This window comes from Electrona antarctica (genome assembly GCF_951216825.1).
Source record: "Electrona antarctica genome assembly, chromosome: 8".
In the NCBI taxonomy this organism is placed as follows: domain Eukaryota; kingdom Metazoa; phylum Chordata; class Actinopteri; order Myctophiformes; family Myctophidae; genus Electrona; species Electrona antarctica.
Genome location: NC_136789.1, coordinates 48,356,923 through 48,382,731, shown reverse-complemented (window position 1 = coordinate 48,382,731; position 25,809 = coordinate 48,356,923). Strand labels below are relative to the sequence as shown.

Sequence of the window (25,809 nt, the reverse complement as noted above, 5' to 3'; positions counted from 1 at the left end):
TTTGTGTGTTTACAAAAGTTTTGTAAACACAATACAGTTAGTTGTCATTTTTCTTTTCCTTTTTATTTAGTTAACGGAAATGTTTTTATTTTATTTCATTTTTAGTTTTGTCCTTAGTTTGAGTTAAATACAATAACGTTGCTGTGTGGTGCATGTTTCATGTCATTATTGTTAAATATCGTATTTTATTCACCACACAGAACAGGAGACAAATTACAACAAAGGTTAGACGTGATTAGTGTTAAGTACAAACTATTGATTATTTCCTCAGGCCCCTTTTTTCCACCGGAGTTGAACCTCTTGAGCCACAGGGGCGACTGTGGCTCAAGAGGTAGAGCAGGTCGTCCAATGGTCCATGGGTCGGCGGTTCGAATCCCGGCTCCTCCTGGCTACATGTCGAAGTGTCCTTGGGCAAGACACTGAACCCCAAATTGCTCCCGATATGCTGGTTGGTACCTTGCATGGCTTCCGCTGCAATCGGTGTATGAATGTGTGTGTGAATGGGTGAATGTAATGCACAATCTATGTAAAGCGCCTTGGATAAAGGCGCTATATAAATGCACCATTTACCATTTACCGCTTCCGTTATTGTTTGTTTTTCCACCTAATTTTGAAAAAAAATATATAATAATTCCCTTTTATAGATCCCTATAAAAGTTGGTTTGGAACTGGAACCAAAAAGTGAAAACCAAAGTGGGCGTGTCACTATTCAGGTTGGAAGATGTAGATCGGAAACAGTTCGAGAACCAAAGTTCTTTCGGGGAAAAAGGGGTGTCAGAGATGATTCTATCGATTTATTTCTTTATTTTATTTTCCCTAAAATAAAATCATTTAATTACGGTTAATTTTAACGATCAACAAATCAATTAATCACTAAAGCATTGTTTATACATCGTGCAAGAACACTGAAAATAGCCAGAGCCGGACTGTAAGCTTACGCAACGCAACACGGCGCGGCACAGTGCAACACAGCGCGGCACAGCGCAAGGCAACGCAACGTAACGTAGCGTGCACAGCGCAGTGCGACGCGGCACGCCACAGTGCAGCGCAACGCACCGTAACATATCGACGTAAGTAACGCAACGTAACATAACGTATCTCAGCGCAGCGTAACGGAACGTAGTGTGCAACTTGTATCGTTTTCTCCTCACCTTCTCCCGTGCGATGCCCAGCACCTCCTCGTGCACGTACACGGCCCACAGGTTGCACGTGCCCTCGGTGGTGTGCGGGGGGAACTCCCAGCCTGCTCTCTGCTGGTTGTGGCCCAGCTCGTGGACGGGGCCCCACAGGCCCCGGGCCCTCAGGACCTCCGCGTCGTCCACAACCTCGGCTGCGGAGGCCCAGTGCATCATGATGGGGTAGCCTGCGTGCATCCAGCCTGCAATATGGACAGAAAACTGTCACGTCCTGTCCCAGGACGTACCATGCCATGTCTGCCTTCCCTATGTTTTCCCCTGTCTACCTGGTGTGTTTCCCTGCCCCGGGAGTGTTGGACTAATGATTGACTCTGGTATTTAAGTGACCGGTTTGTTTGACTGTGTCGGATCGTAAGCGTTGTGTTGCCCCTGTGTTCCGGGTCTGTGCTTTATGTATGTTTATGTTTAGTTATATGCCCTGTGTGGCAAAACCTGTGTTACTATTTCTGACTGAAGTTAAAGGGACACTTCACCCTTTTTGCAAAAACAAATGTGTTAATGACGTTTTGAAGATTTAGAACACTTTCCTGGGATCTTTATGTGTGTAATATGTGGTTTTAGATATTTTCGATTTTAGCAGTGAGCCCAGTGTCTCTGATGTCATCGACACTGGGCTCACTTCTTCCTGGACTACAATTTCCATAATGCTTTGGTGCACGGCTCCTCCTTGTGGATAGGGGAGGGCTGTCTTAGTGAGACAACATGTAGTCCAGGAAGTAAGTGTCCATGCCATCAGAGACCCTGGGCTCACTGCTAAAATCTAAAATATCTAAAACCACATATTGCACACATAAAGACCCCCAGGAAAGTGTTCGAAATTTTCTAAACCACACGCATGCGGTTCCCGAGGCTAAAACCAAACGTATGCGGTTCCCGTAGGTTAAAACCAAACGCATGCGCTTCCCGCATAGGCTAAAACCAAACACATGCGGTTCCCGAGGCTAAAACCAAACGCATGCAGTTCACGTAGGCTAAAACCAAATGCCTGCAGTTCCCGAGGCCACCGCCAGGCGTACTGACCGTGGGAGATCTGCACATCGGCCACCAAGCGCTCCTTGCGAGGGAACGCGCGTGGGGCGGCGGCCAGGTCGGCCACGCCCCTCATGATGTCATCCCAGAGCGCCGCCAGCTGGTCGGGACGCGCCAGCCGCCGCACGGCGTCCGACGGCACGGTGATGACGACGCTGTCAAACTCTAGCTCTGCCCAGGGAGCGGGGGCTGCGCGCAGCGACGCCCACTGGGCCAGGGTGGTCACGCCTTGGAGGGAAAGAGAGGCCTTTTAATCAGTGGTGGACAGTAACGAAAGTACATTTACTCATGTACATGTGTGACTGATTGATACAGAGACAGTCATGGCTGTCAGGAGAGAAGAAAAACTGTTTTCTTTTTTCCAAACAGCTACAGTAATAGCAAAGACAGACTCTTCACATACTAGAGCATGTCTGAAATGAATGTCAGAGCTGAAATCGACATGTAAATATTAAATAATTGCTTAAACATAGCTAGGTGTAATGTTAGAGTCCACAGAAGTGAACCTTTCAAGCCTGTTTACTCAACTCGCTGTTTCTCTGCAAGACATTTAGTCTAGATGGAACGAAAAGTCCACTCCAAAAGGTTTGTGAAAAAAGTGTAGATCTGATCTGAACGTTTTCAGCAATATCTTTGCAGTTTTTGTCCTACAATAGTCAAGATGTGTTTGAATCTTAATAATCACCACTTTAATGAATTCCTTGGGTCCAAATTGTATAGAAAAGTTGGTTAATTTGTCTCAGTAGGTTGTTTCCTTCAAAAGTTATGCTGTTTACTGTTTTTTTCCATTTTCTGATTTGGGTAGGATTGTGTAAGAAAGGGTTAAAAATGAACCCCATGGGACATGTTTCTTGTCGGTTACCTGGCAGAATCTTAAAATAAAACCTTGAAGGATTCAGAAAATAACTGTTGGAACATAAAAATTCACCTAATAATTTAGTAAACAGAGAAATATATGTGAACATTTTCAGCTATTTTTGTGCAGTTTCTGCCCCGAAATAGAGTCAAGATGTGCTTGAATCTTCATAATAACAATTTATTTGAATTCCTTGGGTCCTAATTGTATGGAAACATGTGTTCATTTGTCCCTGTAGGTTGTTTACGTCAATAGTTATGATGTTTTCTCTTGTCTCTTCATTTGCATATTTAGGTAGGGTGTGTGTAAGAAAGGGTTAAAAATGAACCCCTTGGGACATTATTTTTTCTTGTTACCTGGCAGAATCTTAAAATAGACCCTTCAAGGATACCGAAAAAACAGATGGCGTTAAAAAATCCACCCTATGCGTGTGAACTGTACTTTTTACTCCACTGCAGTTATTTGAAAACCTTTAGTCCTACTAAGTTACTTTGTAGATTTGAATTATTATGCCAAAACATAGGCCTATACATTAACCACTTCAGTGCTATACGTTTGTACTATTTGAAAATTGCCAATCTATAACCTCACATTGCGGTGTGACATGTCGTGAACTTGTTGATCTACTATTTTTAAATGATTTCTATACATTATAGGCTACACTTGAAAACTTGTGAGATGGGACCTTCTGCATAACGTACATTGTACTTTTCTAAGTTTAAAGTATATGCTCAAAGTACTCCACCCCAGTATTTGAGTACTCTCTTACTCTCAGCTCTGCTGTGTTGTATAAAGTGTCTTCAGACAGCACGCACGCACACACCCCACCACGCCACACCACGCACGCACACACCCCACCACGCCACACCACACCACACCACACCACACACACACTCACCAGACTTGTAGTACGGCGCCAGCACGGCCTCTTGTACGAAGAGCTCCGCCCCCTGTAGTTGCGTTCTGGGCGGAGCCACCAGGTAGATTAGCCCGCCCCACAGGTTCCACACCTGGACAGTCAATCACACTAATCAATTTAATCAATCAAACCCTATAACCGCACGCGGACTCCACGGGTGATTTTTTTAACCCGCAGTGCATTAGTGCTGCACGATTCTTGCTCAAATGTGAATCTCGATTTTCCTTCACAAGAATTGAGATCACGATTCTCATTTTTCCCCTGAAAATATGTATTCGAAAACATAAGCAAAACATAAGAGTAACTAAAATGAATTGGACTGCACAATCGCATAGGTGTCTGATTTTGTTTTTATATTATTGTGCAGCACTAGTGCATGTTGTATGATTCATCCCTATTTTGGGCATGTGGAAAGTGAAAAGGCAACACACACACACACACACACACACACACACACACACACACACACACACACACACACACACACACACACACACACACACACACACACACACTTTCCAGGCCTACACACCTGCATCATGGCCGTGGTAACGGGGAAGTGCTGGTGCACGTGTGGCGCCCTCTTCAGCTCGTCAGTCTTCAGGCGGTCCGTCTGGCAGCCGATCTGCACCTGAGACACGCAGACACAGGAGTAGTAGCATTGTGTCTAGAGCACCAAAGTCTGATGTCAATATCGCTAGAGGGCACTAAGTCCACGGGTCTGTGTATTTATTTTATAGTTAACTATGGAATCGTGTGTTTTTTGTCCGTCAGTCACTCAAAATCCCCATACATGGGGAAAGCCCAGACATATTGGGCTCTATTTTCGTCACCGCTAAACCCCTTATCCCTAAACTTCTTTGCCTTTTTTTACTATTTTGAAAAACAGCCAATCTACATTGACAAGTTGTGAGCTTGTAGACTGGCTATTTTAACTATTCAAAAATGTTTTGCAAAATAGTAAAAAAAGGCAAAGAAGAATCACTATGGCATCATCAGGGATGACAGTAAATCAGGGATCATAGTAAATGCGACATGCTGTCACAATTAAGCCCATAATGGAAATCCCTGATCAATATTAATATATGGATATGTCAGAACCTGTTCTAAAATTCCCCAATCCCCATCCATCCACCCTTCCTCTTCGATGTCTCCCTTTTGACTGATACCTGTACATTTAAACTCTAGACAGGCCTGACCCAAAGTTATTTGTGCAGCCGTGCCCGGAATCCGGTGAAAACTAGAGTTCTCAACAGGCCCAACAATTAAGTCCCGGCCCTACCTGGGCCCTCATCAAACCCTGTACACTCAAGGCACTGCCTGCACTGCCACCCTTAGATCTCCATAATATACGGAGCTGACCTGTTCTGACATTCCTGACCTCATCAAACCTGGTACACTCAAGACACGCTCCATATATGGCCAGTGCACGCGACTCTCACCCTCAAGCGTCTTACTGGTTTATTACTTGCGCAAGCAGAGCGTGCAAGTAATGTTATCAGTCAGGTGCTACGAAGCGTATGTCCCTTAGCAGCATAGGATATGACGCCACGGTACATATGGAAGCAGACCGTGCAGGTATGTTTTCCGTCATGCTACGAAGCGTATGGCCCATGACGTGATGAAGATATGTACCAATGCCAGGGTATAATTGGTTTACGATGGTGACATAATGATGATATGTTTCAGTGTCGGGTGGATTAAAGAGACATACGCATCAAACCACCCGAGTAACCACATTATACCACTAACCAACTCAGAAATTACATATACATACATAGACATATACATATATATAGACATATGAGCATATGACGTGATGAATATATGTACCAATGCCAGGGTATAATTGGTTATCGATGGTGACGTAACGATGACATGTTTCAGTGTCGGGTGGACTAAAGGTAATGCCCCTATGTATACAGTATGTAATCTGACACCACTGCCATAACATGCATAAGTAATCATTACCATACTTCAAAATACTACTTTTTTTCCTCCAAAAGCAAACCTAATAATTCAATATTGCAAACGTTCTTTCACAGAGAGGCTGACATTTGGGGTCTACAATACTTGCACGCTCTTCTTGCGCACTAGGCCTACTTGTGTGCAACAAGCAAGTAGGCACTCGACAGAGTGCAGTTCTAGTTTGTATTATAATCTCCATAGGGGGATCTTAGATCGCCTCATATAAGAACTGTGTTTTATTTGTATTATAATGCCCATAGGGGGATCTTTGATCGCCTCATAAGAACTGTTTTATTTGTATTATAATCCCCATAGGGGGATCTTAGATCGCCTCATATATAAGAACTGTGTTTTATTTGTATTATAATGCCCATAGGAGGATCTTAGATCTCCTCATATAAGAACTGTGTTTGAAAAATAAACATCATCCCGGCCGTTTCACTCATATGGATCATGGATCACTCATATGGATATGAATCAACTGACTGAGAGAAAACGCTAATGTTACTGCTGCTGAATTAGTTAAATTTTCACTAGAAACAGACCATATCAAATATGACTGACTGACGGCCGTAAACGATACAGAGACACCTCCCCGACAATATCGCAGAGACAGTTTGTTTATTTTTGAACCACACTTGAACCACACTTCGGAAGACTGACGTCAGGGTTTCGGCGCTCTAAAAACATAGCATTTTGGCGGCACGGCAGACACATGCCAATAAACATTTAGATAAGTTGTACAAAGAAACATTGGCGCGGAGCGGTTATTGTGACCGATATGGTAATGATGAGGATGACGGTGATGATGATATGAAAACATACGGTACCTGCCATCCTTTGTTGACAATCTGTGACGGCAGCGCTATGTAGGTCTTCATACCAGGAGAGAGATAGAGCCCAGTACTGATCCACGCCTCTTGTTCTGCACACGCACGCACCCACACACGCACACACATGCACACATGCACAAGCACACACACACACACACACACACACACACACACACACACACACAACGCCGCTGACCTACGTGGGTGGGGAACACCACCCCTCAGACTCAAGGCACACCTGCCACACCCGCCCCAATTACCAACCAAGTGGTAACAAAATGACAGCCCCAAACAAAATTTAAATAATTGTACTCAACCAAAATGATTGATCAATTACTTAAATTGTTAACCAAAACAAAATGTGAATTCAACAAATTGTTACTCAAATTACTCAAAACTAAATGCTAGTCAAACAAATTGTTACTCAAACCAAACACTACCATGCACCTCCTCAGTCGCAGCCTTTTTTTCCCATAGACGTTTCAGAAAGTATTTATTTAAACACATTTAAGCATCGGACAAAGCCAACTGGAGTTGTGACAAATCATGACAATAAACACAATGTTTTGGGCCGATCAAATAATTAGAAAGAAGAAGAAAAAAAAGTGTTGTACCCTGCCCTTTTTTTCTTCTTTCTAATTATCACAGAAGTTCTTATGGCTCATGGAAGCAGGAAGTAGCTCATAACATGTCTACGGTGGATTTTTATGAAACAAACACTTTGCATAGAAAGAGGTTAATTCAAGCTTTCGTACAGCTGCAATGTTGGTGAGTTTGACGTTGTTTAATACAATAGGACTTTTCTGTTTGGATGAATGTGCTGTCAATCAGATTCAGAAAGGACTTTTCTGTTTGGACGTCAATCAGATAGGACTTTTCTGTTTGGATCAATTGGATGTATGGGCTGTCAATTGCAAATTGCAGCTACAGTATAGTTAGTAGTTACCACCCTGCCATTAACTTAAAGGCAAATGCCTGCTGTGTGCATATGATCTGTGGTAAAACCTTCAGTGTTGACGTCCAGGGGGACCTTGTGGTTGGAGACAACGGGCGGGCCACGGTGGTCCTTGATGAGGTATGGCAGCAGAACATCTGGCTCTAGACACGCCCTGTACACCTCTGGACCTAGGCTGAGCAGCAGGTGGTCCCTGGGGGTCCTCACCGGACTCTCCTCACACACCTCACAGTGGTGGGGGTAAAGTACTCACATGTTTCACTTGAGTAAAAGTATACTGTCTGCAATATGGAATTACTCCGTTACAGTTCAAAGTCCGGCATTCAAAATGTACTTCAGTGAAAGTACAAAAGTATTGGCATCAAAATTAAGAGTAGTCATTGTGCAGAATGTCTCTTTCCAATTAATGTTCTAATCTTTTGAAAATAGCAGATCTACAACAATGTGTTGCAAAGCATGCTATTTTCAAATGGCAGAAATGTATAATTATGGCTGAAGTTATTAATGTATGTTTTGTAATACAAATACAAATATGGTTTAAAATAAAAATGTAGTCCTGCAGCCCACCAACAACGGAGACCACGTTTTCTAGGCTTTATATTCTTTAATCCATGTTTTGAACGGATCGCATCGATAGCTGTCTCTCACTAGCATCCCAGTGCAAAGTGGGACATTGGGCACAGCCATTTTGAAGATGCGCACGGATCCACTTGCACTCTATGTGCTGCTTTCAATGGCCTGCATCTCCAAATCGGCACAATGGTTGTCGTTTCTGGTGAAAACACGGTTTTTAAACGGCCGACAGCCGGCACTGTGATACTCGCGGTCGGTACCCGGGTGATACATCGTAACACCCGGTTACGGATATTTGGCTATTCAAAAAGAGAAAGAGCGTGATAGATTAATATTTAATACATTAATCTTGGCGGGTAGCAGGGCAGGAATTTCACGGCGGCCATGGCCGTCGTTGCCCCTATCTTTGGCCGTGTGCCCCTCGAAAAATGATATGCCGTGGCCGTGGTGCCCCGACCGGTGCCCACAGCAGTTCATTTTACCGTTTTTCCTCTGCACAATTTTCCAGTCATTATGGTAACCAATGTTCCCCAAACGTCTCGCGCAGAACAAATCTGTGTAGCGAACATGAACACCAAATACACTATACACTATATTTGTGTATTGTAGTTGTGTTGCCATTTGCCAAGTGGTTTGATTATTTTGCGTTACTTTGCCTTAATAATAAACTACCCCCGCTGGTGGTCATGACGCACGCGCACACACACACAAACATGAAGGGAGATGATAGCTGATGAGATTCAGAGCGGGGTAATACTAAAGCAACGGGCCATTCACTGCTATAAATGCAGGTTCATGTTGATAAACGCGAAATGAACTGAAACAACTGCAGCAGTGAGTGACATGAGGTATTTGTTTTTTCCTTAGACAATTTAATGCAGACATAGGCCTATACTTGAATGGGAAAATCTTATTTCTGTGTTATTCAATATATTAATTTAGCACAAAATATAGGCTTTTCTAAAGTTATGTAGGCTGTCATTGTATTTTCTGTGAATTAACCAAGGGGCCAGTGAGGCTATTCAACGTTGAAGCTCTGGGCCCTAGTGGTAGGAGGAGGGACTACAGGCGGACCCGTGGATTCATGACCGGGAAACCCCGTGCAGCTGGGCTTTAACATTGAGCGCTCGGTTGCACTTCCGCATTTGACCACCAAAATGTGGTGGTCAAATGCGGAAGTAGACGTTCTGAGACGGTACTTCTGGCAGTCTTCCAGGTGCTTCAAAACGCCACTGAGCAACTTCCACTAACATGAATAGCTGGGGGGGGCGGAGCTTCGCGCCAGTTCAGTCTCTATCCTTTTATTTACTCTATGGAATTAACTCACATGCAGTTTAATTTCAAGGACCCCCACATTAAATGTATCTGAATTAGCCTATAGGCCCTAGGGTGACAGGGTCCTAGGCCATTTCATTATGATTTTCATCTCTGGACTGGGACCCCAATACATGCCAATATTTTACAACAGTAGCTACTCATATTTTGTTATTTAAAGCTGTGATTATTTATTTAAGAAGCACTGTTGAACCAGCCTTGAAATAAAAATAAAAATGTAATCATCCTTAACTTTTAAGCTAAAATAATTATGACCGGGGACTTACAATCATTGTTTTAATTGATGGCCTTCATGCCCTGGCACTTGGCCTTGTGCCCTCAAAAAGTTGACCACACTAAAGGCCAAGTGGCCTTGCCCCTAAAAGGATGAAATTCCAGGCCTGGCGGGTAGACTGTTTTAAAAACAACAAACTAATAAAGGATAATTCCCAGCTCACCTGGGGCATGCCACACCTCTTCACGACGTCTGTGAGAGTGGACAGCACCTGCATAGAGGACCATCATCATTTCCCCATTTCATTTCACCTTTAATTTATCCAGGAAGCTATCTTTTTCAACACAACGAACGGACATACTGTACATGCGAGACTGGGCGATTCTTCAAAGGTTAGTGTAATTCTCTGCAGTGAACATTATATCACAACATTCAATTCTCCGAATGGACTGTATTAATCACATAGGTGCGCGAATGACGTGCGTGTGTATGTGACGTCATTAAAATCCTGTTCCCCCCCAAAAAACAGAAACAAAACAAAAATCACTGCCTACAATTCTAATGCTACTCATAATAATAATTGTAGGCCTGGACACCACCTGTGTGTAGGAGGAGCAGTCGTAAGCCTTCATCTGCAGGAAGTGAGCACAGTCTCCGCCCAGCTTCTTAAGACCCGCCTCCTCCTGTTTGGTGAGCTCCGCCCCCTGGGTCACGTGACAGACGAAGCGACGCAACAGGTGCCTGAAGCGGTAGCTCTGATCACCACTGCTGACATGGGAGCACAGCACACTTATTAGCACAGTTCACTATGAAGTGTTCACTAGGCTGGCTAATATGGGAGCAGAGCACACTTTTAACACTAGAGTGTCTGTTAGGTCTTTCTGACCCATTTTGAGATTTTGAAGTTGATTATCTTTGCCCGTGAAGCTCTCAGAAGGTTTCCCTTCCATGACTTTTCCTACATTCTCGATTCAAATCAGCCATCTGTAACATTTTCTAAATATGATTTTAGGCATACTTATACCATCTCTACCTATTTGTTTTCGGTCATAATGACCCCTGCCACCCTTCCTCCCCCCACGGGAGTGGACTTCACACCTCCAGACAGCCCATTGTTCAAGTTAAAAGACAATGGACGTCATTCACAATGGCGTTTACGCTCATATCGTGAGCGGAGCGTGAGCGTACGGGCATTGACAAGGACTCCCACATTGCGCGGGAACTTGACTTTGACGGCCCTTGGTCGTAAACTCCGCTCATATCTGCTCCTAGGGTGGTGTATAGGGCATACGGCTTGCGTATATTTATTTAGAAGGCTTTAGTCTTCATGCTGAATCAATTAATAGTTCCCACCTCAAATAAAATATGTAGACATGTGTCCCCAACATTGGTCAGCACATAAAAACAATATAGATTGCGCTTGTATGCCTAATTGCCTATATGCATGCATTCTATGGTTCACAAACGGTCTGACAGCAGCAGCCTGCTTCCTTCCACCATGTTTATGTTTCATACTAACTGTGGCTGTGAGGTCTTGTAGCAGCCTGCTTCCTTCCACCATGTTTCATACTAACCGTGGCTGTGAGGTCTTGTAGCAGCCTGCTTCCTTCCACCATGTGTCATACTAACCGTGGCTGTGAGGTCTTGTAGCAGCCTGCTTCCTTCCACCATGTTTCATACTAACCGTGGCTGTGAGGTCTTGTAGCAGCCTGCTTCCAGCGTGTTCCCCTTCAGACTGACCCCCATCTTGGTCAGCAGACGATTCCCTGCACCAGCACAACAATCCAAAGTGTACACACAGGGGGGTCCCATTAGAGTACATATAGTTCATCAACATCACACACAACAAAACAATCCCCAAAACATGAAATAAAAGACAAACGTAAGATCTTAAATCGAGGCTGACACACACACACACACACACACACACACACACACACACACACACACACACACACACACACACACACACACACACACACACCTGTCCAAATATATATATGGCCAGGTCCTGCCCACGGTTGGTACATCCCTGCTCAATATGATCAATATGTCCCTGGTGACAGGCTACGTGCCACAATCCTTTAAGGTAGCTGTAATCAAACCTCTCCTCAAAAAGCCTACTCTTGACTCAGGCATTCTAGCTAACTATAGACCCATATCAAACCTTCCATTTCTCTCTAAAATCCTCGAGAAAGCAGTCGCCAAACAGTTATGTGACTTTTTACATAACAACAATATATTTGAAGGCTTTCAGTCGGGCTTCAGAGCTAACCATAGCACTGAGACAGCATTGCTGAGAGTTTCAAATGACCTCCTGACTGCAGCAGATAATAACCTCCTCTCTGTACTGGTGTTGCTGGACCTTAGTGCTGCATTCGACACTATTGACCACCACATTCTGCTACAGAGACTGGAGCACCTGGTTGGCATCAAGGATGTCGCACTGAAATGGTTCGAGTCCTATCTGTCTGACCGATTTCAGTTTGTTAATGTCAATGATGGATCCTGAAACATGTGAAAAGGTCAAATACGGAGTTCCACAAGGCTCTGTGCTTGGACCAATACTTCTCTCTTTATATATGCTCCCTCTGGGTAACATCATCAGGGAACACTCTATAGATTTCCACTGTTATGCGGACGACACTCAACTATATCTATCGATGAAACCGAACGAAACGGACCAACTAGTCAAACTTCAAGCATGTCTTAAAGACATAAAGAGTTGGATGACCCGTAATTACCTACTCCTCAACTCTGACAAAACGGAAGTTATCGTTATTGGCCCTAAGCCCCTAAGAGACAAACTAGCCGACGAGAACTTTTCCCTAGATGGCATTACCTTGGCCTCCAAGGCCACTGTAAAGAATCTGGGAGTTACCTTTGATCAAGATATGTCCTTCAAATCTCACATCAAACAAATCTCAAAGACTGCCTTTTTTCACCTGCGTAATATTGCAAAGGTTAGGCACATCCTGTCTAAAAATGACGCAGAAAAACTTGTCCACGCATTTGTTACCTCAAGGCTGGACTACTGCAACTCGCTATTGTCAGGCTGCCCAAGTAAAGGTCATTACACACTGGCGAATTAGCGACGCGATGCGAATAAGCGATCCGAAAATGCGAAATATTTGCCCGGCGAATTTATTCGCGTTTGCCTATACAGTGTACACATCTAAATGCGACGCGTATTGTGCGATTATATTCGCCGCCCCTCCAGTCTCCTCTCCTCCTCTCCTCTCCTCTCCTCCTCCACTCCACTCCTCTCCTCCTGCGTTTTGTCATAATTGGTATCCTTTCTTTCATACCCTGAAGAGAAGGCACTCAGGTGCCGAAACGTTGGTATTTAATAGAAGTTTTTTGTATCGTGATTCGTGACTACGAGCTGTGCTGCGTGCAACCTCTCCTTCCTTTACAAGTTTGTCTCCCGTCCCGTGGTCAGCACCTCCTCACTATTGGTGTGCAGCGTGCGCTAATACCTCTTTTGTTTATTGGTATATCCTACTATCCTTTCCAGTTTCCACCACTTCTTGTCTTCTTCACTACCGTGATGTGGTCCAGAGTCATTTGGGATCGACGGCCGGTCGGCTGCTCACCCGTGCCGTCGATAAAATTATAAAAAGGGGGATGTCAGCCAATTTGGGCCACGTTTTGGTAATTAGCCTGGGAAACTGAGAAAAAGCAATGCATGACACTAAATTGGGTTTATATGATTATAATTGACTGTTTAATATGTTTAAAGGACAACTTTAGTGTTTTTCAACCAAGGTTCATGTTTTAGGTTGTTATTAGAGAAAGTAAAAGATGAGTGTTAATTTTTCTTCATTTGCTGCTTTCTTTCGTTTTAGGGATTTTAGCGGTTTTTGACACAGGGGCGGGGGCATTCGAGCATGGGGCTAAATATGTATTTTTTTACAAAATTTTTGAGCGATTTATTTTTTTATTATTTACTATAGTCCTACTAAACCCCAAGAAATGACATCTGGCCACAAAAGATCATGAGATCTACTGAATGTGAATATATGACTACTCAGGGTAAATGCCAGGTGAAAGCAATCTCAGTTGTCAATGATAAGGTTGACAAATCAATAAAAAAAAACAATGGTGGCCTTCATCACGTATAATGCTGATGATCACGTATACTGCTTAGCCGACTTATTTTTTTTATGTTCAGCTAAAATGGGCCACTCAAGCTGCAAAGAAAAACAGTCATTTCTGATTTAAAATAAATCACACCCGTGTAAGTGAGGGGCGCTCTTTTCATCGTACATTATCCATTTATTGTCAATGGGAATTTAGTCTTTGCTCAGACACATGACTTAAATTCTCCTTTCATTGTGAATGGCATTTAATGTTTGTGTTAGGACAAAAATCGACACTATAGCTGAATATAGGAGGGGCTACCCTCAATAATGTCATTAGTCCTACATTGTATTAATAAAACCAGTAAGACGCCCTGAGGGCGAGAAGCGAGCGTGCATGCATCCGCCTGTGTACTTGACATAAAACAGTCTATGGTTGTTATGGCGGGACTCGGGAGATGCAATGCATCACATCTTATGATGCAACAGATGCAATAATATCAGTCATATATGACTACTCAGGGTAAATGCCAGGTGCCAGCCCTTAATTTTTGGGCCCATTGAGAACTTTTTGCTGGCTGCCGGGTGTGGCTGCACTAATAACTTACCCAGGGGGCAAAGGGGGTTGACCTGCATTTGTCATAACATACAAAGTTGTCCACCAGAAATAATATCTATGACCCACTAGGATCACAACCTATATGGACAACCTGGTCAATTGTTGGGCGAAAGTCCAATATGGCCGCCCCAATATTAGCCCCTATTAGTTATAATGGGGGGTGAATAGGGCAATTTTTTTAACAGAGATATTTCCACGAAACTTCACAGGTTGATCAATAATATGAATATGAACATTTTTTGCATTGAAAGTTTCCATGAAATCCAATATGGCCGCCACAATATTAGCACCCAGAAAATAGGTTTGGCTCGAACTTCTGAACCAGATGAGCTAGAAACGCAAACTTGGTATCTATTTAGGGGTTTCTGACCATGAGATACTCAATGGAATACCTATTCTTATTATTGGGTGTGTCTGGACCCTTATTGTGCATATTTACAAGATGGTGGCTACCCGAAGTAGTGCTTTTCCATGATTTCTACCATTACTAAATAGCTCGAACTAGTGCTGGTTGTCTAGGCTAGGACCCGCTGCAGTGGTGTCCGATCCGAACTTAAACCGGGATGTTTAACGACGCTAATTGGAATGGTGGTCTTCGTAAAGCTATGCAAGGTATTTGGGTTGTAAAGCCAGACACCTTGGTTCGTATGTGTTGACATGTTCTTGATCTTGGATCTTGTGTCTTGAGTGTGGTGTCTTGAGTCTTGTCCTATGTGCTGTATCCTGAATCCTGCGTCTTGCTTGACTGCTGTAGATTCTGAGGATTTGGGATCGTTGGAGATACCATGTGCGTTGCTTGGTAACTGAGGTTTAGAAGCTGGGAGCCGCCTTTTATGTTGTGCAAGTCTAGTGTCACGATGATGTCACCACTGTGTATATCCATCTTTGGAGTTTCTACATTAATCTGATGTCAGCTCTGGATATCGCCGTTGTCTCCATATATGGGACTATAGGTTATCCCATATATGGAGCTCTAAGTGAAAGCCTTAGCAACAACCATGATTGTTGACTGTTTTAGCAAACACAAGCAATTGGCTAAGATTCATGGCACAGAAGGGACATATTTTCTTGAGTTTGCATATTGTCAAAATGGCTGCAAACATGAGACATTACATTTCCTGTCAGATCCTATTACACAGGGGGCAAACCACGCCTTGTTTTGGATACCTGCATTTGCCATAACGTCAAAGGTTGTCCACCAGAAATAATATCTATGACCCAATAGAATCACAACCTATATGGACACACCGGTCAATTTATTTGCTGGAAATCTAATGTGGCCGCCACAATATTATCCCCCATTAGCCTAATGCGGGTGAATAGGGCAACATTTTTAACTGAGGGATATTTCCACGAAACTTCACAGGTTGATCAATGATATGAATACAAACAGTTTTTGTATTGCAAGTTTCCATGATATCCAATATGGCCACCACAATACTAGCACCCAGAAATGGGTTTGGCTCTAAATTCTGAACCAGATGAGCTAGAAATACAAACTCATGGTTTCTTCTAACCACGAGAGATATATAAATATTTTAGCCATAATTTCCCTCTATTAAGTATATTATTGTTCTGGGGTGTTTCTTTGCAGAAAGACATCACTCTGGCTGTATTTTGGTTTTGTTCTGCTGTTTCTGTTGGCATTTCCTCTGTTTATGTTGACATTCATCCCTGGCAGGGACGTGCATTGCCAAGCGGGACATCCCTTCCTTCACTAAGTATGGATGGTCTCTCAGTGACGGGAATGCAGTCCCCTGTCCATCTACAGAGCCAGCCTGGCCTATGTCAATGAACAAGACAATGGCTGGGTTTCCCAAACAAGAAGAGGTGTAAGAAGTGGTTCTACACATGCTCAGTTGCTCCTCTAGGCCGCACACAGAAGCCTGTGAACATAGACATTTTGTGCATAGATGTGCCACGCAATGGTAGGCCTCAGGCCTGGTATAGGCCTCAGGCCTCAGGCTTGAGGCCTGGTATGGTAGGCCTCAGGTATACCATTCTGAAATTTAATTTAATAATATTTGGACTGCTGGACAGCTGACAGTAGGCTCTCTTTACTCTTAGGCAAGCGGAGACAGTGCCCGCTTTTAAAAACACATCTATATGTCAAGTGTTTTTCCTAATTTCAGTTTTATATGTATGTGTGTATGGATGTATGTACACGTGTATATGTATGTATGTATGTATGTATGTATGTATGTATGTATGTATGTATGTATGTATGTATGTATGTATGTATGTATGTGTGTATATATGTATATGTGTAGATATGCTTATATGGAGGTGTGATATATAAATAAAATTCATTCATTCATTAAATAAAAATGAATTTTTGGTCAACAAAAAACCATACCAAACCATACCAGGCATCAGGCCTGAGGCCTGGTATGGTAGGCCTCAGGTCTACCATTCTGTATGTATGTATGTATGTATGTATGTATGTATGTATGTATGTATGTATGTATGTATGTATGTGTTCAAGTTTATTGGTCATTTAAAATAAACACCTTATACAATGTATTCGGTTTTTTGTTGACCAAAAGGGAGTGTTGGCAGAAGCCTCAGCTTATAATGCCTGCCCTTTTAATATTCAAAAAAGCTATAAAGTATGAAAATACAACAGGAAAAAAAAGAACAAAAGCAAAACAAGACAAACTAGAAAAAGTGGTTGTGGCCTCCTGGTGGCGCTATAATAGGCCAATGTGAAAAGGGTGCCATTTCTTCATACGCCTTTGATGGCAATTGGATGATTTGAGGCATTTTGTTCCAAAAATGTGTTTTGCAAAAATCAACCTGTTGGTGGCGCTATAACAGGCCAATGTGAAAAGGGTGGGATATGTTCCTCAGCCTAGTAAGAAAATGTGTGAAAGATTTCACGTAAATTGCACGCTGCGTTCATGATTTGAGGCTTTTGTTCAAAACGGGACAATCTTGCAAACTGTGGAAGCCAATTATAGCCAATTAGGATGGAATATGAAATATCGGACAGATCCGACTTGCGCACATGACCATAGAGATACTGTGTAACGATTTGTGAGATTTGTGGACAGAATCTGGAGGAGTAATATCCAAAAATGTGTTTTACAAAAGTCGGCCTCCTGGTGGCGCTATAAAAGGCAGATGCGGAAAATGCAGGTCAAAGGTTTGTCCTTGGCCTCTAGGGAGTGTGCATGCAACGTTTCACGCAGATCGGTGCATTTTTAGGTAAAACATGTGAAAAGCTGCCTCATGGTGGCGCTATAACAGGCCGTTCTGGAAAATGTGGGGCAGAGGTTCATCGTTGGCATCCAGGGAGTGTGTGTGCAAAGTTTGGCATCGACCGGGTTAACGGTGGCGGAGATTAGCTGGTAACAGACGGACGGAAGGACGGAAGGACGGACGGACGGACGGACACACACACGGACGGAGTGCAAAACATACTCTCTCCCCATGCCTTCGGCCTGGTGGAGACAAACATAACAAACCTGTAAAAACTATTGCCCGTGTACGCAGTGGTTATTCCCAAGTGTGAGGAACTACAGGGCTGACAAGAGCCGTACAGCCTAGTACACCCTATTCTAGCCTATTCCAGCCTAGTATAGCCTAGTACAGCCACAAATCCCCCCCTACAGGGCTGACAAGAGCCTAGTACAGCCTATTAGAGTCCAGTACAGCATAGTACACCCTATTCTAGCCTTCCCCAGCCAGATCCAGCCTAGTATAGCCTAGTGCGTGCGTGCGTGTGAAGGCTAGAATAGGGTCTGTCTGTCTGTGTGTCACGCTGTCACGCTTCCCGCGTCTTACTTGTGTAAAATCTATCTATCTATCTATCTATCTATATATCTATCTATCACTTCCTGCTTCTCAAGACAGATAGCCTACCAATAAAATTAAAAAAAATAAAGTGGTCAATGTTGGATTTAACTTTGACTATCAAATACAGTTCTGACTCTTCAAATGAACATATTTTTCAATTAATTTAAGTTCTATGACACGGTTTTTCTCCCTGATCCACAGACCTCCTCCTCAGCTCTGATCAAGGTTGGGCACCCTAATCAAACTACTATTGTGACACTGCATTCCTTTAAATCCTGACATGGCCTTCATGAATCACTCATCATGTACTTAATTATCTGTTTTGAATCTCAGGTACGTTTCTATTGCATTGTTTTCTCTTCAACATAGAGTACAGTACCACACCTTAATGGACTGACACCAACTATTTAAGCTACGTTGACAAACACAAAACTAGTTTAGCTTGTACAACTTCCTGTCTCCTCATGTCCCCAAGTAACACTGTCCTCTGAAAGGCCATCTGCAATAACCTAATATGAAGTATACTGCACACCCATTCACCTTTGCAGCTAAGTGTCCCTTTCTCGGACTGCAACTGTACTTACTGTATAAGACCATTTTATTGAAATCCCAAACATGGAATATACTTGGACCATGCATTATGCTACATATAATGCCTGTCTCAGGATGGCCACCTGCCAGTATACAGTGGATAACTTCTAGGCCGCACACAGAAGCCTGTGAACATAGACATGTTGTGCATAGATTTGCCACGCAATGGTAGGCCTCAGGCCGGGTATAGGCCTCAGGCCTCAGGCTTGAGGCCTGGTATGGTAGGCCTCAGGTCTACCATTCTGAAATTTAATTTAATAATATTTGGACTGCTGGACAGCTGACAGTAGGCTCTCTTTACTCTTAGGCAAGCGGAGACAGTGCCCGCTTTTAAAAACACATCTATATGTCAAGTGTTTTTCCTAATTTCAGTTTTATATGTATGTGTGTATGGATGTATGTACACGTGTATATGTATACACGTGTATATGTATGTATGTATGTATGTATGTGTGTATATATGTATATGTGTAGATATGCTTATATGGAGGTGTGATATATAAATAAAATTCATTCATTCATTAAAAAAAATGAATTTTTGGTCAACAAAAAACCATACCAAACCATACCAGGCCTCAGGCCTGAGGCCTGGTATGGTATGGTAGGCCTCAGGTCTACCATTCTGTATGTATGTATGTATGTATGTATGTATGTATGTATGTATGTATGTATGTATGTATGTATGTATGTATGTATGTATGTGTATGTATGTGTATGTATGTGTATGTATGTATGTATGTATGTGTTCAAGTTTATTGGTCATTTAAAATAAACACACCTTATACAATGTATTCGGTTTTTTGTTGACCAAAAGGGAGTGTTGGCAGAAGCCTCAGCTTATAATGCCTACCCTTTTAATATTCAAAAAAGCTATAAAGTATGAAAATACAACAGAAAAACAAAGAACAAACAAAAGCAAAACAAGACAAAACATAACAAACCTGTAAAAACTATTGCCCGTGTACGCAGTGGTTATTCCCAAGTGAGAGGAACTACAGGGCTGACAAGAGCCGTACAGCCTAGTACACCCTATTTCAGCCCAATCCAGCCTAGTATAGCCTAGTACAGCCACAAATCCCTCCCTACAGGGCTGACAAGAGCCTAGTACAGCCTATTAGAGTCCAGTACAGCATAGTACACCCTATTCTAGCCTTCCCCAGCCTAGTATAGCCTAGTGCGTGCGTGCGTGTGAAGGCTAGAATAGGGTCTGTCTGTCTGTGTGTCACGCTGTCACACTTCCCGCGTTCGCGTGTCTTACTTGTGTAAAATCAATCTATCTATCTATCTATATATCTATCACTTCCTGCTTCTCAAGACAGATAGCCTACCAATAAAATTTAAAACTAGAAAAAGTGCCCTTCTGGGCACAGGTCTCCACCAGGAGGATAGGACTGTGTGAGATGTTTGGCAAAATGTTTAGGATTAATATAAACATGTTTTTGAGGCATTTTGTTCCAAAAATGTGTTTTGCAAAAATCAACCTGTTGGTGGCGCTATAACAGGCCAATGTGAAAAGGGTGGGATATATTCATCAGCCTAGTAAGAAAATGTGTGAAAGATTTCACGTAAATTGCATGCTGCGTTCATGATTTGAGGCTTTTGTTCAAAACGGGGCAATCTTGCAAACTGTGAAAGCTAATTATAGCCAATTAGGATGGAATCTGAAATATGGGACAGATCCGACTTGAGCACATGACCATAGAGATACTGTGTAACGATTTGTGAGATGTTTGGACAGAATCTGGAGGAGTAAGATCAAAAAATGTGTTTTACAAAAGTCAGCCTCCTGGTGGCGCTACAAAAGGCAGATGAGGAAAATGCAGGTCAAAGGTTTGTCCTTGGCCTCTAGGGCGTGTGCATGCAACGTTTCACGCAGATCGGTGCAGTTTTAGGTAAAAAATGTGAAAAGCTGCCTCATGGTGGCGCTATAACAGGCCGTTCTGGAAAATGTGGGGCAGAGGTTCATCGTTGGCATCCAGGGAGTGTGTGTGCAAAGTTTGGCATCGACTGGGTTAACGGTGCCGGAGATTAGCTGGTAACGGACGGACGGAAGGAAGGAAGGACGGACGGACGGACGGACACACACACACACACACACACACGGACGGAGTGCAAAACATACTCTCTCCCCATGCCTTCGGCCTGGTGGAGACAATTACAAGATTCTGTGAACGGCTTAGTGAGGTCATTAGTTCTTGGCTAGGACAAAAGAGAGTCAACACACAGCCCGTCCCATATACATTGTTATGACATCTCCATATGGCCTATATAGTCTATACTCTGGTTGCACCATAATGGTGTAATGAGCACACCATCCCTCGGCTGGCCAAAAGGATTAGGCCAGCTCTGGATCGGCCATCGCTACATCCGGATCATCTGTCATCATCACGGGACATGAACTCTATTCTCAACCAATCACAACAATACAACAACTGTGACATCTTAAAATGCTATATAGAGACATTATTCAGACAATGGGATTTTGTAACGATGGATTATGGCTATATGTATGACGCTGAATCTTTACAACATGATTTTACTGAGAATCACTCATATGATCTTTCCTTCATGTGTTGGTGTCGTGTCTATTCATTTCAGAGTCCTCTGAATTACTATTTGGGTCTATTGAGGTCTATTTACATTGTTTGCTTTTTCAAATGGTCTTAAAGTGACAGTACTATTTTTGTTAACTACTAAGATTTCACTTAGAAAGTTAACAAGGATAATTCCTTTGGGTGAATGAGAACGGTTCTGCCCTCGCTCTGCGTACCAAAAAGGACCAGGAGGGAGGAGACTGTTTTCCATTTGAAGGCATTTGTTTTGGATGTTTCTCTTTTCCTTTCCTTCATTTAATCTTTATAATTTTAATTTGAAAATAATTACATTCAAATCACTACCCAGAGAGAGAGAGAGACAGAGAGAGAGAGAGAGAGAGAGAGAGAGAGACACAGAGAGAGACACAGAGAGAGACAGAGAGAGAGAGAGAGAGAGACAGAGAGAGAGAGAGAGAGAGAGAGAGAGAGAGAGAGAGTCTAGCTGTAGAACAGTGTTAAATACAGTGAGTGTAACAGTACATGGATCCTGTCTATCAGTACAGCAGCACGGTGGTGGAGCTGACATCTATTCGAGAGGGAACTGTGATATTCTATCATCTATCTATGCACTGAATGAATAATATGAATGTACATTATGGATTCATACAGTATGGAGCCACAGCGTGTGTGCGCACGCACGCACGCACGCACAGAGTTATAAAACACAGAAGATTTGTTTTGCTATTTTTGAAAAACATATTTGAATAGTTAAAATAGCCAATCTACAAGCTCACAATGTGTTGTCAATAACAACTATTAACTAGAAAACACTGTTCCTGCAGTGTGGCAATGTGAGCAATCTACTCTTGCTTGGCCTTCCTGCTATTGCAGTTATTGAAGTGCATCAAATTAATGCACAGCTCTCTCTCTCTCTCTCTCTCTCTCTCTCTCTCTCTCTCTCTCTCTCTCTCTCTCTCTGCATGTCCGCAGCAACAAACAAAAAAAACTATTGGTGAAAATGTCCACCACAACATTGTGATGATCAGGGGTCATCAACCTGTCCGTACATGGACAAGCGTGTCAATCTATGACATATGGTTTAAACACAGCTGTGCCAAGATGAGAAGGCTCGTCTTTTGTTGATTTCTATGAATCCATCATTTATACTATTACATTTACCGTATTTTAGCTTCCCGTCGCTACGGCAACACTTTGCTTCCACGTTGTGACTTTATCGATATCCAAAAAAATCGTAGTGGCATGCCAAGATTATAAATAAATAATCCTGGCATGTCCTTCATCAATCACTCTTCATGTAGGCCTACCTATCTGTTTTGTCTCTCAAGTTTCCTTGTTCCAGACAGTGTTCTATTGGCAATTTATCCTTGACGTTCCTATGAGAAGTATTTGACATGCAATTATTACGTCTAATACATCAAATCTAGTTTAGCTTGTAGGGTGTGTGTTGTTGTTTTTTTCAATTTGCATGCCGTGGACTTTCTCATCAACAGAGGAAACCACAACCATTTAAGCTACCTTGCCAAACCAAACACATGGTTAGCTGGTAGAACTTGATCTGATAAACATCCATCACGAGGTGCCATGGTGATGCTGTCAAGCTGTCATAATATGCATGCAGCACATCTTTATGGCTGAGGAATGAGGAAAGTGCATCGTTTGGGTTCAATGTCATTGTCACCGTAGGAGCAATTTTTTTCTCTTCCTTCTCCCGTGACCGATACTATGACAGAGAGCGTGCGAGAGAGAGAGAGAGAGAGAGAGAGAGACAGAGACAGAGACAGAGACAGAGACAGAGACAGAGACAGAGAGAGACTCACCTCTAACATTTATAGAATATAGGCTACTAAATAGTATATTATTAGGTTGGGTGGCATAGACCTACTTGTTGTTACACTACACTTCAGGGTCTGCGAATAAACAGCTAAACCTTTGGTGATGCCTCGAGCGTCTATTCATTGGAAAAATCGACCAGAGGAGAAAGGGGGGGAAATAACTGTGTATAAGGCAGCGGCAAACAGAAAGGTGTTTTAAAAGGAGATCTAAAAGAATCAGGAATCTGGAGGCCCGAATTCAGGAATCTGAATCTGGAGGCCCGTTTCAAGACCAAATATGAGGCCCCCATATGTATACCTATGACATAATTATTCTGTTGATGCATTGACACATTGATATCAATAGTTTTGACTGGTCAATATCGCGCACAGCCACTACTCGCGACAATAACGCAGCAACAACACCTCTCCTCATCCTGTCGTCCCTTCACAATATAGTGTCTCCCCTTTACCCAATGCTGCACATTTTAACCAGGTTATTAACCGGAAATAGGTGTAATTTAACAACGTGGGAGAGAGCAAGGCAGCGAGAGAGAGAGAGAGAGAGAGAGAGAGGGCCAAGGGTGGCGGGGGGTTGACTGACACCTGCAGGTCAGTCGGCGCTTGGAGGCCCCCCTGAGGGTGGAGGCCCCCCCCTGAGGGTGGAGGCCCATTTCAATTGAAACTGCAGGTGAAACATAGGAAGGCCTCCTATGAAAAGAACTAAGAGCGGAAGCCGGCCTGCAGTTTATTTAATATAACATTTGATAAATGTATAAATGTGTTTGGATTCCAGGCCTCTGACTATAGGTTGAGGGGGCATTTGAGAGCATGCCTGCCCTCGATGCAAGTAGGGCAGGCCCCGAGTAGCAAGGTATGTCAATTATGAAGAAGTGAGAGGGGAAAATGAGCACGTGGAATGTGGCGTGCAAAGATGGTAGTACTTGGCAGCCCTGTTGCAATGGTTATTATATTTAATGAACTTCCTTACTGGAAACTAGCTTCTCTCTTTGGAATGTGAACACAGAGAGCCTGAATTCCTGTAACACTGACAGAGCAGGATTGACAGCTCATCGTGTTGCATTGTGATTCATTGTGAGTTTGTACAGGTAGATCATCTATGTTCACAATGTGGTCAGAATGTACAGAGAGGTCATTTAGCCCTTTGAGATGCAGCTTCTCATTTTAGAGGGGGTCCATCACACACACACACACACACACACACACACACACACACACACACACACACACACACACACACACACACACACACACACACAGGCTTTAGAGACGTACAAATATACACTTCTAGCTATATACTTCTATATACTATAGTTCTCATACTTGCATAGCCTACTTGCGTATGAGAACTCAATACATCATAAATTAATCAATCGAAAAAAGTACACACTCTCTCTCTCTCTCACACACACAGGCTTGTAAACACATACACCTGTCACGGCCTGCATGTTCCTCAGCCCTTGCAGGAGGGGCTGAGGACATAGATCTGCTATTTTCAAAATATTGAAAATAGCAGACACACACACACACACACACACACACACATGCTTTAGAGACGTACAAATATACACTTCTAGCTATATACTTCTATATACTATAGTTCTCATACTTGCATAGCCTACTTGCGTATGAGAACTCAATAAATCTTAAATTAATCAATCGAAAAAAGTACACACACACACACACACACACACACACACACACACACACACACACACACACACACACACACACACACACACACACACACACACACACCATTCAAAACAACTTGTGTGGCACAAGGTGCGGCCAGATTTTAGTGATGAGAGAGCCCGCCTTGGAACCCAGTTAAATTGAATTGTAATTAAATGTCATATAACAACAAGTCGTCTCAAGACACTTCTACACGCAGAACCCAGAGGTCTCAGGTTCAATTCCAGGCTTCTATTCAGCAATGTCTCTCAATGTCAATATCTTCCTGGGGTCAACACGCACGCACACATGAGGAACAACTGCAATTAGAGAGAAAAAGCAACTGCAGAGGGTCAGCTAAGGGCCGATTCATACTCCTATTTTAGGGGGGGGGGGGTCATAGTATCGGTCACGGGAGAAGGAAGAGAAAAGAATTGCTCCTACGGTGACAATGACATGGCTACTCAATGGCTACTGAAAGTTTCTGACGAGCCGAAATAATTTCGGCACTACATCGGTAAAATAGGAGTATGAATCGGCCCTTACATAGTGACTGGGGTAGTTCCATCAGCGACCTGGCTGTCGATAACCAGGGGAACACAGACAGGGGGAGTGGCAAAAGGAGTGAACGTGCCCAGTTATTTCTGGAGCACTTACTGTTGTGACGGTAACAATGCTGGCCGTGTTTCTGGAGCCTATCTGTCAAAGCATGAGAACGTAGCACTAAAAGCACCTGATTTTATGGAGAAGATGAAAGTGTGTGAATTGGAGGGCAGGCTT

General features: G+C 43.0%; 1 protein-coding gene across 1 annotated transcript in view; it reads right to left on the bottom strand.

Moving 5' to 3' along the window:
- The window catches only part of LOC306928810 (TRPM8 channel-associated factor homolog), a gene marked incomplete at both ends in the record, with an annotated part of 55,763 nt that overhangs the window by 5,934 nt on the left and 24,020 nt on the right, over positions 1-25,809 (bottom strand). Inside the window, 8 exons of the mRNA XM_079509081.1 lie at positions 1,152-1,378; positions 2,217-2,453; positions 3,980-4,091; positions 4,533-4,631; positions 6,799-6,893; positions 7,807-7,981; positions 10,478-10,646; positions 11,563-11,644. Of these exons, the coding sequence (XP_079365207.1) occupies positions 1,152-1,378; positions 2,217-2,453; positions 3,980-4,091; positions 4,533-4,631; positions 6,799-6,893; positions 7,807-7,981; positions 10,478-10,646; positions 11,563-11,644 (1,196 nt within the window). The remainder of the gene's footprint in view (positions 1-1,151; positions 1,379-2,216; positions 2,454-3,979; positions 4,092-4,532; positions 4,632-6,798; positions 6,894-7,806; positions 7,982-10,477; positions 10,647-11,562; positions 11,645-25,809) is intronic.